This window comes from Chelmon rostratus, chromosome 17 (assembly GCF_017976325.1).
Source record: "Chelmon rostratus isolate fCheRos1 chromosome 17, fCheRos1.pri, whole genome shotgun sequence".
Lineage (NCBI taxonomy): Eukaryota > Metazoa > Chordata > Actinopteri > Chaetodontiformes > Chaetodontidae > Chelmon > Chelmon rostratus.
The window spans coordinates 23,061,608-23,077,373 of record NC_055674.1 but is presented as its reverse complement, the minus strand read 5'-3'; the positions used below and the strand labels follow the sequence as shown (position 1 = coordinate 23,077,373).

General features: G+C 41.9%; 1 protein-coding gene across 1 annotated transcript in view; it reads right to left on the bottom strand.

The window, feature by feature from the left end:
* Nucleotides 1-15,766, bottom strand: part of LOC121620842 (potassium voltage-gated channel subfamily C member 1-like) — a 60,747-nt gene that overhangs the window by 24,321 nt on the left and 20,660 nt on the right. The window contains exons 2-3 of the mRNA XM_041957072.1: nucleotides 4,522-4,653; nucleotides 2,645-3,506 (exon numbers count right to left, since the gene is read on the bottom strand). Coding sequence (XP_041813006.1) covers nucleotides 2,645-3,506; nucleotides 4,522-4,653 — 994 coding nt within the window. The remainder of the gene's footprint in view (nucleotides 1-2,644; nucleotides 3,507-4,521; nucleotides 4,654-15,766) is intronic.

Here is a 15,766-nt window from a genome sequence, read left to right as displayed (position 1 = left end):
AGAGCGTAAAGAGACGATGGAGAAGTGATAGAAGGGGGGGGGGGGGTGTAAAGGAACATTAGCGCCTTGTGATAGCTATCCTGATCACATGACCAACACACTGCAGCAGAGCAGGCTGTGGACACACACACACATTCACACACACACACACACACACTCACACACACACTTCATGTACTCACACAGTGAATTTAACAGCACTGAATGAGAGAGACTAAACAAAGGAGTGGAAGAAGGTGAGAGAGAAAGAACATATATAGTGTGCTGCACACACACACACACGCACACAGACACACGCACACGAGGAGATGACTACAGGGGAAGCAGCGTTTGTAGCTTTCAACACAGCTGTCAAATCTAATCTGATATGATTTACTGCTCAACAGTTACAGATACAAGCCAGAGGGATGGACACACACACACAAACACACACATGCACACACACACACACACACACACACACACACACACAGAGGACACAAACAGCCACACACAAAAAACTATTAACAAGACTTAGACCCCATTTACACCTGGTATTAAAATGCGATCTGTACCTTTTACATTGAAAAACAATGAGCTGTGATCAGAATGTGAACGGATCGGCCTGACCACAGCTGGAGGTGGTCTGGCTCGCATTATATTCTGATCTTAGGTCGGTGCACACGCAATCCATACAATGTGCAGGCAACACAACATAACACTGATACAGATATTTGTTTTTGGCTAACACATAGCCTAAGCTCTAAAGAGAAAGCTGAAAGAGAAGCGCTGCTCTATGCCACGAAAGTGCCAAAAGATGACTTATTCAACAGAACTGCACAATCTTTTATGCAAAGAAAGGAAAAATAATTATTGTATTACATTTTCACAAGAAGAGGCAAATAATGAAGAATTTGTCGTAGACAGATTTCATAAATTGAAAAGTTTCCCCTCCATCAACAGCTCACAAAACTCTGTGATTTTTCAAGGGAGTCTGGGGCTGATTTGCCTCCACCTCACATGCAGGTTTTTGTCTGGAGGACGTTGATTCGATCTTAATGAGGGTGAGTAGAACACAGTAAACATTTTGAAAAGTGTAAATGGTTTATAATCCAGATGACATGTCCGGATACAGATCACATTTTTATACCTGGTGTAAATGGGAACTTAGGGTCAGGTTGCTGAGAAAGGACTGGCTCGTGTGGTGTGTTGCCTGACTAAATTAGAAATCAAAAGCTTTTTTTCAGACTTCTGAATTGCCACTCTGGAGCGAAAGGCTAGCTAATAATATAAATAAAATCCATTGTTTAAATACGGGAATAATCTCCTGGAAAACAGTCATAGTGCTGTACACATGTTCACATGACAAGTTTTGGACTCTGCGGCTCTCCATACCATGCAAGATGTCCTTCACCCTGACAGTGTAGGTTGATATTTTGTTAATGTTGAGATCTAGTGTTGAGAAAAAACAACTATTGTAGATGGTTTTCTTAGTTTCATTTGAAAAGTATTCAGCAGAGCAGGCTGTGGACACACACACACACACACACACACACACACACACACACACACACACATCTGTGTCCCCTGCCCACAATGCAGATGATGCCATGTCCATTAAAACAGCATGGCAGAGACAAGATGAGATGGCCTGGATCAATGTTTGGACAGGCAAAAAATATGGTCTATCTATATAGACCCAATCCAGGATTATCATATCACGCCAGCCTTGGTGGTGCAGCGCCTGGCTGCGAGAGGAAAGAGATGGATTTGTTGAGAGAACGTAATAAGCTTTTTTTCAGCTTTCTCATCCCATCGTAAATTAAAATCTATTTTAGTGTACTCCACTCTTGGAAGAACGAGGACATCAGCAAGTTATTTACAGCTTCAAAACCTCTTAAATACACACTTCTCACATCAGCTCAGTGCTTGAAATCTGACCTCTGGTCATCAGTTAGATGAGAAAGTGAAAGACTTTGACAGTATTATATAATCATTTTTGTTAAGGCCACTCGAGTGATTAACTTTAGAACTTGGAATTCTATAAGTAGTAAAGAAGAGATGACACACATCTGACACAAAAACAAATCCTTTCTCAACCATGCTGAACCATGTCCAGATCAACCTCCATGACCACACACAAACTCAGAAAACACGTCCCATGACCTCTACAGCTCCACCACAACCACATTCCAACACTCGCATGCAAGACAACCCCTTTCAGAGACTGACTCAATCAAATTCAAGAACTCTAAACTTTGGTGTTCTGAGGAAAGATGTGACATTGATCAAACTTAAAGACATGGTTCAGAGGCCTCTGTTTTATCGACACACTTCAGTGTGAAAACAATGAACCAAATGGTCGATTAGTTGATCGAAAGGAGGACACTATCTTGATAACTGATTATTATTACAAGCCTTTTCTGTTTCCAGCTGAGGATTTGCTGCTTTACTCTGGTTCACATCATTGTGAATTGAATACCTTTGGGTTTTAAGCTGCAAGGCAGAACAAGCTATTTGAAGATGTCACCTTGGGATCCGATTATGGGTATTTTTTGCTATTTTTAGAAGGTTTGATTTTTTTCCTTCAGATCCACGCAATTGGCCCATCGGAACACACCATTCGAACACACACGCATGATCTCATTTCTTCTAAATCCCTCACCTGCCCGGTTGATCTCGATGATCTCCTCCTGTGCCAGTGGACAGTCTCCAGTTCCCATCATACTGCCAGATCCCACCATGCCCGGCCCGAGTACGTTGCCCATCAGCCTGTGCGGTGAGGCGGTTGCCATGGCCAGGGCGTCTGGCTTGCAGTAGTTGGGGCTGCCTGGCTGTGGTGCTCGTGGGATGTGCTTGTTCCTCTTCTTGGGGAGCTTCTGCTTGGCCATGGCCAGGGAGTAGTACATGCCGAAGTTGTTGACAATGACGGGCACAGGCATGGCAATGGTCAGCACACCAGCCAAGGCGCAGAGGGCACCAACCAACATTCCCGACCATGTCTCAGGGTACATATCTCCGTAGCCCAGCGTGGTCATGGTCACCACAGCCCACCAGAAGCCAATAGGGATGTTCTTGAAGTTGGTATGGGCTGCGGCTGTTGGATCGTCTGGGTCGGCACCGATGCGCTCGGCGTAGTAGATCATGGTAGCAAAGATGAGGACGCCCAGCGCCAGGAAGATGATGAGCAGCAGGAACTCATTGGTGCTCGCCCGCAAAGTGTGGCCCAGGACCCGTAAACCCACAAAGTGACGGGTCAGCTTGAATATACGCAGGATACGGACAAAGCGCACCACACGCAGGAAGCTCAGCACGTCTTTGGCTGTTTTGGAGGAGAGGCCGCTCAGTGCCACCTCTAGGTAAAAGGGCACAATGGCCACAAAGTCTATGATGTTAAGGGCGCTGCGGAAGAACTCTGCCTTGTCAGGGCAGAAGATGACGCGCAGCATCACCTCAATGGTGAACCAAATGACGCAGACGCCCTCCACATATGTCAGCCAGCCATCTGTGACGACCTCATACACAATCTGCAGGGCAAGAAGAAACCAATAAAGGGTTAGTTGATTTTTATCAAGCCTGTACTTATTCATTTATTACAAGGTATATTCCCAGAGGCACAATGCCATGTTCCCCAGGACATATTGTTCCACCAGCTAACTGTCACATGAATTTGTGCAAATATACACATGAGTGTACAGAAATTCTGGCCAGTAAGAAATTGAAGCTCATATGGAGGCAATCCTAACAACCTTATAGGTCTCTTCTGTCACAGATAACCTTTAACGCTACCTCTGTATGAAGCTAACCACCACTAGCAGCAGCAACAATTCAGTTCTTTACCTTCCCAACACTGAGTGCAGCTCCAAAATCCTGAGGAAACAACATCAAACTATGAAAGAGACCTCTTTAAACCCAGTCCATGAGGTCTTTAATACAGGGTTTATAATCCAAGAGACTTCTCATTTTATTCATCCTGCACTGCTTCAATTTAGCTACCGAAACACTTGAGTTCCCAGATAAGGTAGCTAGTACCACAACACGCTTACCTTGTCCATGACCTGAGTGACCTTCTAACAACCGAAATGCTTAATTTGATTCAAATCTGTGTCAACCCACCACTTTTAGACAGAAATGTCGGTTTACTAGTTATGAGCAGGACTGTAGCCAGTGAAAACAATTGTGTAGCGACTTCTGCGGATCTGGAGGAGCTTTGTCAAGTCTGAAAACAAGAGTTTATCTTGGTTTTGGCTTAAAGGTGAGAGACTTAGGGCCATGGTCTTGTACCTTGCAGGGAGCGTCTTATGGAAGCATGCTATAGATTGCATCATGGGAAGTTAATATTGAGCATTTTTGGCAGTTGACCCATACTTAAAGTCAGACTACCTCGGCCTCTGCTGTTTCATTTGTTAATCTTTTTTTAAATTTTTTAAATCTGTCTCACAAATCTCCCAAAATAACAGTAGAGTAATACTGTATTGCTGGAATGTCCCTTTAAAAGTCACATCACCGTCTGAAAAACAGTTCAATAAAACTTCTCTGCACCTCGTCATGTGTCGTGTTGCCAACGGTGATGGTCTCCGTCTTGTTGTAGATGGTGTTGAAGGCTTCGTGGGTCTCCAGGCAGAAAGTGGAGATGGAGAGGAGGATGAAGAAGAGTGAGCCAAATGCCACGTACTGCAGAGAGGGAGGGAAACAGAGACGGAGGGAGAGAAGCGTCACAATTTGCACATCAAGCATAAATCAGCTCCGTTCACTCCAGTAAGACTACAGGAAGCTGTCACACCTGCACACCAACATTTGCTCTGCTCAGGTGAAGTCTTTGTCATTAGCATTTTGGTGTTCATGTGATTGCTGGTGGAGGAGGAGGGGTTTGGGCCATTGCAGTATGTGGACAGCAGTGGTTATACCAACAAGCTTCAGATAGGGGGCGCCAACAACACATTGAGGAGCGTGGAGGAATGCTGTTAATTCACTGCAAATGTCTTGACTGCTCCAATCCCATTGATAACAGCGCAGGCTGATAGAGGGAGAGGGGAGGGAGGGAAGGATGATGGATGGAGAGTGTAAAAGCAATGAGGTACACAGGGTATCTGTGTGTGTGTGAGAGAGAGAGAGAGAGAGAAAGAGAGAGGGGAAGAGAAGAAATGGATACACAGTGTATGTGAAGAGAGAAAAACAATGGAGGAATAATGATGCATTACTGTGAGCACCAATATGAAAACATGCGTCTTGGATCACAGAACTTAAACAAATGCGAGTGTGTGTATGTCCTTCTGCCACACACTGGTTGAGCAGTCAGCATACAATCAGTGACCATCAGTTTGTCTTAGACTCCCCATCAGACCACCGAAACATTCACATACACACACACTTCATCAACCGTGCCACTGGCAAATCATTCATATTCTGGATGTAATCTATAATCAATTGTTTTCAGTACGGTACTCAGGTCAGGTCTATATAATGAGATTTCCTTTTCTCTGCATCCCCCTGCCCCCTACTATTCCTATTACTGTTCCTTGCCCTCCCGTCTCTCTCTTGCTCCGTCATGGTTCATTCACACATGCACAAATCTCAAGGACCCCCACCATCATGTAAGATCTTTTTCTAAACCCCTTTCCTTCATTTTAACCCTGATGTTCATTCTCAGCAATGTCCTGCCTCACAATCATGCAGGTACTGAGCTGCCCAGATACAGACCACATACATTCTCCACTCGGAGTGCATTTGCATATTTTATTTATATATTGCATACATATTGCATATTTGCATATATTCCAAAAGCAAGAGCATTGGAAGAAAGGTTGATCAGATACCACATGCCTCACATGTCACCTGATGAATGTAAATCTAATAGTCACTCTCTTTTAGCTCTGTTTTTGGTCTTCATCAGCTTCTGACAGAATCTGGCTCCACTGTGTTCACCAGCTAGATGCTGACTGTGTCTGTCTGCTGTTTGTCGGAAGGACACTAAAATGCTCTATAGATCTGAGGGGAAGTGCAGAGTCAGCTGATGATTTCTGTTGGCTTGTCATCACATGTGACCTGTTCCACATGATATCATTTTATCCATTTTTCCTAACAGTCAGATTAAACTGGAAAAATGAACACTGAACATCTCATAAACAACCTACAAAGCAGGTTTTTGGGTTAAAAGGTCAGTTCACCCAAATCACACAGACACACACAAACTTATTTTCACTCTCATGAGAGTATCTAGTCTTGCTGACACTTTAATACATATATGAACAGAATTTTGATAAATGACGTTTATAAAATTCAAAAGCAACATGTATTTCCAGAAACAGTGTCCTAGCAAGACCTCACTCAAACTGCTGTGTGTGCCACGAATAAAGTTACAAACTCAGAGACACATATCTCAGCTATGTGCACGGACAGATGCACCACCAGAGGTAACTGAACAGAGGTTTGAAAATGTACGTTGATGTTAAAAAAGCCCATTCTTATTCATATGTGAATCATTGTGCAAAAAAGACACATACATTGTTGCTGATGCTGAGATCAGGATCACAGCATCATGAACATTAACATGATTTGGTTTCCTGTTCATGCCCGCAGGAAGTAGAGGTGTAAGGGTGGTTGCACCTGGATGTCTGAGCTATGCATGACGATTTACACCCCTGCTCTCCTGGGCCACGTCAGCCATACAGCCTTTTTTCTGCTTTGTAAAATCATTGCATCTGTGTTTCTGGTTCACTTTTACTCGTGTCCAGGTTGAAAAGTTTTGCTTCATCAGCAAATAATTTAAAAACTCATATTGTGCTCCCACGTGGTTTTGTTCTTCTTCAAGTCAAGATTCCCTCCCAGGAAGTTTGAATCAGTCCCATTTAGACTTAAGATGTAATAACAGTAGCATCTAGTTGAGATCCTTCAGGCTAGGAGCCTCCCAGTCCAAAGCACATCTCCATCAGGCTCTACTGTGCAGGCAGACTGAAAGAAGTCCAAAAATTTGTGAAATACACTTATTTGCTTTATTAGAGAGAGATAGATGAGGACATTGATGTCACTCAAATATCTGTATATAGCTAAACGTAAAGCTACAGCTAGCAGCTGGTCTGCTTAGCTTAGCATACAGAAGGACTGGAAGGACTGTTGTTCTTACTTGTTTAATCTGTAATATTTTCTGACTATTTTTTGCCTGGCAGTAACTTCCTGTCACTTAATTACCACCAACAAGTGCTGATTATAATAATAATAATGATAATAACAATCATTACTATTATTATTATTTGCACATTGTAAACATGTAAGAGTGCTCTGCATTTACAATGCTGCAAGCAAACTTTAAAATATGTTTTATAATTGTATAATTTAGAATATATTTAAAATACAATAGAATCTTTTCTTTTTTACAAAATATGTGAGACAACTGAACTATTTAAAGCCAGTTCCACGGTTTATGTCCATGAAAAGAAAGGGCTGCCTTTCTATACTTTATTGTCTCTAACTGTATATTTAATGCTGTTGTGTTTGATGGCCTACAGCAGCAGCTAGATAGCAGAGGAGAGACAGTGAACTAATCGATTGTAAAAGACACAGGAAGCCAGTGTAAAGATGTTCTCATTGACTTCTTTTGAATGAGACTCTGGCAGCTGCAATATGTGCAAGCTGAAGTTTGTTCAGGAGCAGGATTGCTCTGACATATGAAAATATTAGCTAGGTGTGAAAATGCAGTAACACAGTCAGTGTGCTTTCTTAACCTGATCTATAAAGACACCCAGGCCTTTTGGCTCTGACTGAACCTGTTTTGCAAGTTTTAAGGTCACTGGGACATTCTTTAATTCAATAACAAAGTTGGAAATGACTATAAGCAGTCTGTTAAACAATGTGGTCTGTTTGGGTCATTGGGTGCTACGATAAAATACAACCGTGCACCAACTGCATAACTGTGAAATATCACATGATGTTGAATAAGTGGGAGCATGTACAATGAGAATAGACCTAAAAATCTGGACCTTTGGAAAAGCACAGCTGTAACTATTCATATTATTTAGTGGCGGATGGCAACTGCAACCATTTGAAAGTCTTCTGCCAATCTTTTCCATCAGCATGGAACAAGAAAGAGTCAATCAAAAGGGAGATTGTTTGCCATCATCTATGGTGCATAAGCGGGTTCACCAACAGAACAACATTCTTTAAAGTGCTGACTGATCAAGGAAAAAACTTCAGAAGTTACATACTTAATATATCACACTGAAGACTCTTTAAAAACGTGTTGATGTGTCTCTAAAAGAATGCAAAAGACTTGAATTCCTTTGCGCTACTTCATCTGAATATAACGATATATCGAAGACCTTTGACTCATTAATCGACTGCTTTACCAGACCACGCTGAATCAGCTTTTATCGAGTTAATGGGCGCACCTTGTTTTCCAGGTCATGTTGTCATTGGCTGTGTATACAGATCACTGAGCTGTAATGTTTATTACTAACAAGGAGCACACACCCTGTCTTATACTGGGTGATTTAATATTCATTTACTGCAAACCACTCAGAAAAAAATGTGACCAGAATACTTGCAAATGCCTTCGTTTATATCACAAGCCACTAGATTCACTTAATCAGTAAGTCACTGAGAGACAATTTTAGTACCATCTGTACAATTAAATATGAAGTGTCTGGTATAGTCTCTACAGATATATCATTTTTTTTATTATTATTATTTTTAGAGCAAGTTGTTGCAAATACCTTCTCAAGAATTTTAGTTTTGTGATAAGCTGGTATTAAATGGAATAAAATCATGATGGGTCTTTTTCACGATTAATATGAATTACATCTTAGCTACAGTACACTGCTGCAGCCAAACCCAGCAGCGCACTTCATTAGATTTAAGACCTGTCAAACCATGTCAAAACCACTTCCTGTGTGTGTGTGTGTGTGTGTGTATGTGTGAATGTTCACATCTCACACAGCTACTGTGTGCTAAGTCAGTGATGAAGGTTGACTTTCTGCTGTGTGTGTGTCTACTAACATGCAGAGTGCACATACATTGCATTAGCAGTTGTATGTCCAAGTGCATGTATGCATATACTCTTATGTACCTATGTGTGTGTGTGTGCCTAAAATGTGTGAGTATGCTCTCAAGTATGTACATGTTTGTGCATGTGCGTGTGTGTGTGTGTGTGGGTGGGTGTGTGTGTCAGGTCAGTGATGAAGACAGACAGATGAAGTCTTCCTCAAATCCTCAGGGAGCACATCAAGTCCCACAGCTTATTATCATGGTCTAATTTAACACTGCTATCTAGAGCTGCCCTGGATACACACACACACACACACATGCGCGCACACACGCGCACAAACATACACACACACACACACACATTCTTGACCATTTTCGGGGTGTTGGAGAGATATTAAAAGCAAACACAGAAGGATACACAGCATAAACACACCCTCATTTAATTTTACAACTTGCCTTGGCGAGCTCCTTCTTTAAATGGATGTTTTTTAAAAAATCTCATTTTCACAACTCATTTTTCATTCACCCTCCGAGTTATTATATTTTGGTATTATATGCAGTTTATTGATGCAGCACAGTTGCCCTGCAGCTCTTCTCTTCTCAGATATTTAAATAATATAGTTTCTTCTAATCTAAGACGGCGTTCTGGATTTATAATGGTATATAATGGAATACCATTATATACCATTATATGTCATTTTAAACTGTAGTATAAATATATTCTGGGAGAACACAGCAATCCAAACAAAAAGCAAGAAAAATAGAAGAAGAAAAATAGCAAATGAACATGGACGTAAACAATACAGACTAATTTAATTTAACTTGCAAATGTTTTATTAGGATAGAATGGATACCCAACACCCATGTGTTTAGGTGAGTAGCTCTAAATGGAAACAGAAACTTTGTTGCCGTGTTAAAATGTGCTAAATTAGCACTTTATTTGCCTTGAGGAGACACTTCGCTAAGATGGAAGGTCAGAGGGAATCAACAATGTCATTAGGATTTGTCTGCTGGGGACCATGAATCAGATTGTATGGCCATCAGCTCAATATCTGCACAGATACTTCACTCAATACCACAAATGTCAGTGTCATGGTGGTCCTGGTGCTAAAGGCAAGGGAGCAACAAAGTCGGTAGGATTCACCCTCTGGGGACATCTACACAAAAATTTCATGGCAATCCATCTGATCTATTGATATTTTGGTCTCTAACAAACTGGTCGACTGAACCGGCCGTGCTGCTAGTGGCTAAAAAAACATCTATTTGTTATGTCGACTGTCAGTTCAGGTGCTCATGATTAAATCTGAATTTTGTTGGGTATACAAAGAGGAAAAATATCCTACATCAGAAAACTGTATGTCCATTGGACAATGAGAATTGACTACTGAACACAGTTGTGTCATAAATAGCCCCTACACACACTGTGAATTGTAACACATGTGCTGATCGTTGGTAAAGAAGCTGACTTTTGGTGACACTTCTTTTTCTGCAATAGTTTATTTTGTCTTAACATTTTGTCTACACAAAACCAGGTATTTTCACTGACACAGTACACTGCTTTTCTATTTCTGTTGTCAGTCTGCATGTGAGATGTTACAGTGGGAAATACCTTCTACCAGCCAAACGCTGCCAAAATGTGTCTGGCTGGTGAGTCTGTCTGCTCTGCCAGACACTTTGGCAAGTAACCAGCAATCATTTGGCATCATAGTCGGCTGGTAAAATAATGTGATTGTCAGACTGGTTGATAACCAACACTTGCTGTTACTGCAGCATCCACAGGTGTTGCAAACTCAACCTGGACTAAAATTTAACAACACATTTAACAACTTTAACTTCCATTTATGTGTTATTTATAATCCTGACGATAAAGCTGGATTTTCTGTATTTTATAATGTGTACACGAAAACATATTTACAGTAGAATACAGAATGCATTGTCTTGGAACTGATATTTAAGCGACATGTACTGTATATAACAACTGTAAGGAGATAAAACTCCGTCCAAGCATCAATTATTGCTGACTAATTTTAGGGGAACAAGAAAAACATAAAACAAAAAAATTATAAAAATTCAAAAAGATTGCAATGAAAAAAACACTGTTAACATACACAAGCAATGCTGAAGTTCATCCTGTTCTTTTCCTTCCCCTCGACTTTCCTTCATACATCCCTGCCTCTTCCTCTCCATCACATTCCTCTGCTCGTGCCAGTCATACAGAATGACCTAAATCTCTTTCCTTACCTCCTCCCCGGACAATCTCCTCTCTTTCTTTAGCTTCCTCTCTTTATCTTCTTCATCACTGACTACCTTTTCTCCCTCCTGTCTCTGCTCCTTTCTCCTCTATTTCTGTCACTCTTTTTATACCTTTCTCCTTCATTTGTGTTCTTCCTGTTCTGTCGTCTCGTGGTATTGTTAGATCTCTCCTCCTTCGGCCCTTGTTTTTGTTCCTTTCTCAATTTTCTTTCTGTCTTTATATAATGGAAAGAAGTCGCTAGTTGTGACAAATCCAGACGAGCATTACCCAACTCTGCATGCATGTATCTTTTTAGCCACCGTTAGCTTTTTGCTTGGTTGTGCATCTCATAATAATTTCTACATTCACAATCAGCTGTTTTCAGGAAAAGAAAAAAAATGCAAAAAAAGTTGCTTAAACTTACATTTACTAGGAATAGAAACAGACTTCACAATGGCCGCTAACATTGCTTGTTGCTGACATTAGTCAAAACAGTTTTGTCAGGTAATAATATGCCTGAGATGTGTGATTTCCGCTTGTTGTGAAGTTCCTCTGCCCAATGGCAAAAAAAATAACAAAATAAAATAAAATAAAAAAATCACAGCTCACTGTCAAGAGCCAGATATTTTTTTTTTCGGGATTGGTAGAAACCAAAGCTAAAAGAAGGAGGAACCTTGTGCTTACATTCATCAACAGAAAAAAATCAGTTGCTAATGTTTCTCTGGCTGTAACCTGGACGTGTAAATAGACAAACAATCGAATCAAAACCAATCAGCAGACAAGCAGAGTTAGCTTTTCTGCCCCCTGGTGGCCAAAACTCAAATAATACGGCTTTAATACTCATACATTCTGCTGATGTAACTACCCAGCTATTAGCTGGCGTCTACAAATGACTGCAAACACTGATCAAAAAATATAAGCCTGTTAAAAGCATTTAAGTGGTCTTACACAGGTTTGCTTGTGTTAGCATATCGGAAGGAATAGCACTAAAACATCTTCCGGTGAGTCAGAAAATGCTCATTACCTAAGTACTTGGCTAATAATGTCAATACAAGAAGAGGAGCGATGGAGGGGGGAGGGATGAAGACAAACAGCAAAAAGCAAGTGTGCAAGTCAGCAAGGGAAAGAGATGTAAAGAGAGAGAGGGATGATAGAGGAGACAGAAGAAGAAGATAAGACAATTGCAAGATGGGGATGAAGCAAGAAAAAAGTGCTCTCAGCTTGGGACGGAGGATCAAAAGCTTCTAATTAGAGTCATTTAGCTTGGCCAGGCTTGAGATTTGTGCCCAAACTCATCACACTGATCCCACACTGACCTATATGTCAGTGGAGAGAGGGAGAGAAAGAAAGGGGGAGGAAAGACGGGTAGCGAACTGCAGAAAGAAAGAGCTGTGGTACGCTAATTGCAAGCTGTGATCTCCAGCTGGTGGATATACCGTGAGGCAACCTACCATGAGTGTAAGCAAAACAGTGTAAAGGACCATTCACCTGGGACGCAGACGCTCATGTAGGACTAACCTGTCTCAAATTAAGTTTATATACTACTAATATGGAAGAAAATGCAACTGTTGCCTGTATCATGTCAAGTGACAAAGTTTTTTCCAGTGAAGGAAGTGCACCCTTGATGTACAACATGGAATTCAGTGGTAGGTACAGAGTGTGGGACTGTGACACCAGAGAATGGTTTTCATGTCCTGAGTCCTACATGTGGTTGGGTTTAGGTAACAAAATTGCCATGGTTTGGGTTAGGGAGATGGAGGTTTCAGCTGAATCTCAAGTAAACTTTCTCTCCCTCTCAATATAACACTGTGGGCACACAGGTATATATCCCATATTTTGGGAAATGTGCTCGTTCGCCATCAGTTGTTTTCAGCAAATGCCTGAAGATGGCGTATGCTTACATTCAAGTCACAAAGCCCTCTAGTGGCAGAGGAAAATTTGACTCTTGTCCATTTGGGGACAAAGGAGGAAGGAGTGTGATTTTACTATAGAGCAACCAAGTCTGCATCTGCAGGGAGGAGGTCAGGGTGGATGAACGGGTCAGCAGAATGAAAAACAAGAGACCACTGTTGGTGACCTGTTTTTGGTTTCTTCTGATAATCATGTTCCCTGACCTTAACTAGGTGTTCATTATTGTAACCATGACGATGAAGGTCCCCTATCTTGCCCCAACCTTAATGGAACTTGATCATTTTTATTCTTGCTCCAGAGATGTGTGCAGTTTTGGAAGACACAGACAAACGATGTCGTCCTGCTGAGAGGGCCTTCAGATCAGAAAACCCTGCGATGTGTTCTGCTAGACGGCAGTTTGAGATTATGCAGCATGTTGTTCTATCTGGAGGACTTGAAAACAAGAAAAAGCTTACATCTGCTGGACACAAATTTCCTGTGTAAACATCACACAACGTAACACAACACAGGGTGGTAAACTGAATTCCTTATTCCAACGCTGAGTGTAGACACGTGGGACACATGCACCCACTCAGACCACAGTCTGAAGCTAAAAACTGCAGCCAAATGATTATACAAACTGATACTTCATTAATTACATCACATCTTCTCTCCTGTAGCAGTGACGCAGCATTCGGGATGTCCTCTCTAACACTGCAGAAAAGACATACACACACATACACACACACACACACAAACACACACAGTGTCCCTTGTAGAGGTGACTTCACTACAAATAGCCTGGCTGAAGATTTGCATACTGTTTGCTCCCCAAGAGCAGCATACAGCAGTACGTTGGCTGGGATCCCTCTGCACACACACACACTTGAAGTGTGACTTCTGCCAAGTCAGTAAGAATCTAAGTGTCCAGGCTGTGGGAATAGGTGTGTGTATGTGAGGGAGTGGGGGATGAAAGCAGGCAGAGCAGCAGAGGTTCAGGTGAGAGACGGCCTGCATGTGGTCTTGTAGCTGTGTGTTCAGACAGTAGGAAGTGGTGCAGTGCATTAGTTCTCAGTGTGCTGGAGTAGCTGGGACGTCTCAGCATACCTCCCTCTGTGGATTTCCCACTCTCTTCCCTTCCTGTTCCACTTCATTTTCCCTGTTTAAACTCATTTATCTCTTGCTCTTTATCCAGCTGTCTGTCTGGCTGCCTTCATCCTCACTGCAGTTCATGCTTTTCCGATTCCCTCGACCTGTTTGCTGTCTCATTTCTCTGTCTCGCTCTCTCTCCCTGTTCTTGACAGATGGCGACATGCAGGAGTCATCAAAGATCAACTTCGACACAAACAAGCACAAGAGGTCTGGCAACGTTGGAATGGATAATATTAAAGAAGCTTTGAAAGCAGCAGTATTGGCCTTTTTAAGTCTTCCAGTCATCCCACAGACAGGGTAGGGTATGAACTACTCCCTCAAGCTCTCATTTTCATTCTTTACACAACTACTCACGTCGTTTCTCTTGTGTAAAACTGAGAGCAACACCATGAATACTATCAAGAAGAGACTGTCCCCAAGTGTGAAAGCACAAAGGCATGCAGAAGAGACGGAGTTCTTGGAGAGAGATCAGGGAGGCAGGTGGCTGCAGCCAGGAGGAGGCTACGACTGCAGGCTTTTCACCTCGCTTTTCAGTGCGGCCACTGGGGACAGCGAGTAACACTTTCTCTTCTAAACCATGAAAGCTCATTCATCTGAAGCACACTGAGCAGGGCTTCAGTTGATGATTCGTTTCATTACTGACACGTTTCCTTGATTGTTTTGTTTGATTAATCAATTAAACATTTCACAGTAAATGTCACAAAACAATGACACAGCCCAAGTTGACATCTTTAAAGTCACCAACAGCCTAAAAACAAAAATATATTCAGTTACATATTCAGCTGAATAACATAGAAGTGTATGAAAGAATGTAAAACAATGCAAACAACTAATCGATTATTAAACCTTACTACACTCGGTTAGTCGGCTAATCATTCCATCGCTTCACTGAATCTGCTAACTGTCCCGGGCCCTTGTTCATCAGAAGCCCAGAATGCTAAAAATTCATTGTCTGTCCGTTCTGTTGTGGTTATTTGATCGCAATTTTGCTCAGGAACATACACAACTAGAGCATTATATTGAGAAGCAGTAACAGCTGCGGTGTTGTAATCCTGTCTTACTCATCTATTTCACTGGTTAAGGCTATTCAGTCACTTTTGTACGCTTCAAATGAACTAATTTAACTTCTAAACATACACATGCACCATGTTGCATTTGGCCCACCCTATCCCTTATTTCCTTCCACCCTCCTCAGAGAGATGGACAGAGCAGCCTGCTATAGCCAACCGGCCTTAGCCTTGCATAAACCTCCCAAAGCACTCTGATAGTAATTGCTGTCCGGCCTTCACCAGACGTATGCGTAAGCAAAGCTAGACCGCACTGAATCAGCAAGGGGGGGGGGGGGGGGGGGGGGGTGGTGGTGGATGGAAGAGGATCGATGAGACTCTTTTGGATGAAAAACAAAAGAGCCCTGATGTCTTTTCATTATAAATCGATTGATTAAATCCCATCAATCACAACGCATCTCCATAAGTCATAAATACAGCTGGTAGGGCGGACTTCGGATCTTGTTTCCCCCTGTGCTGCAGCATG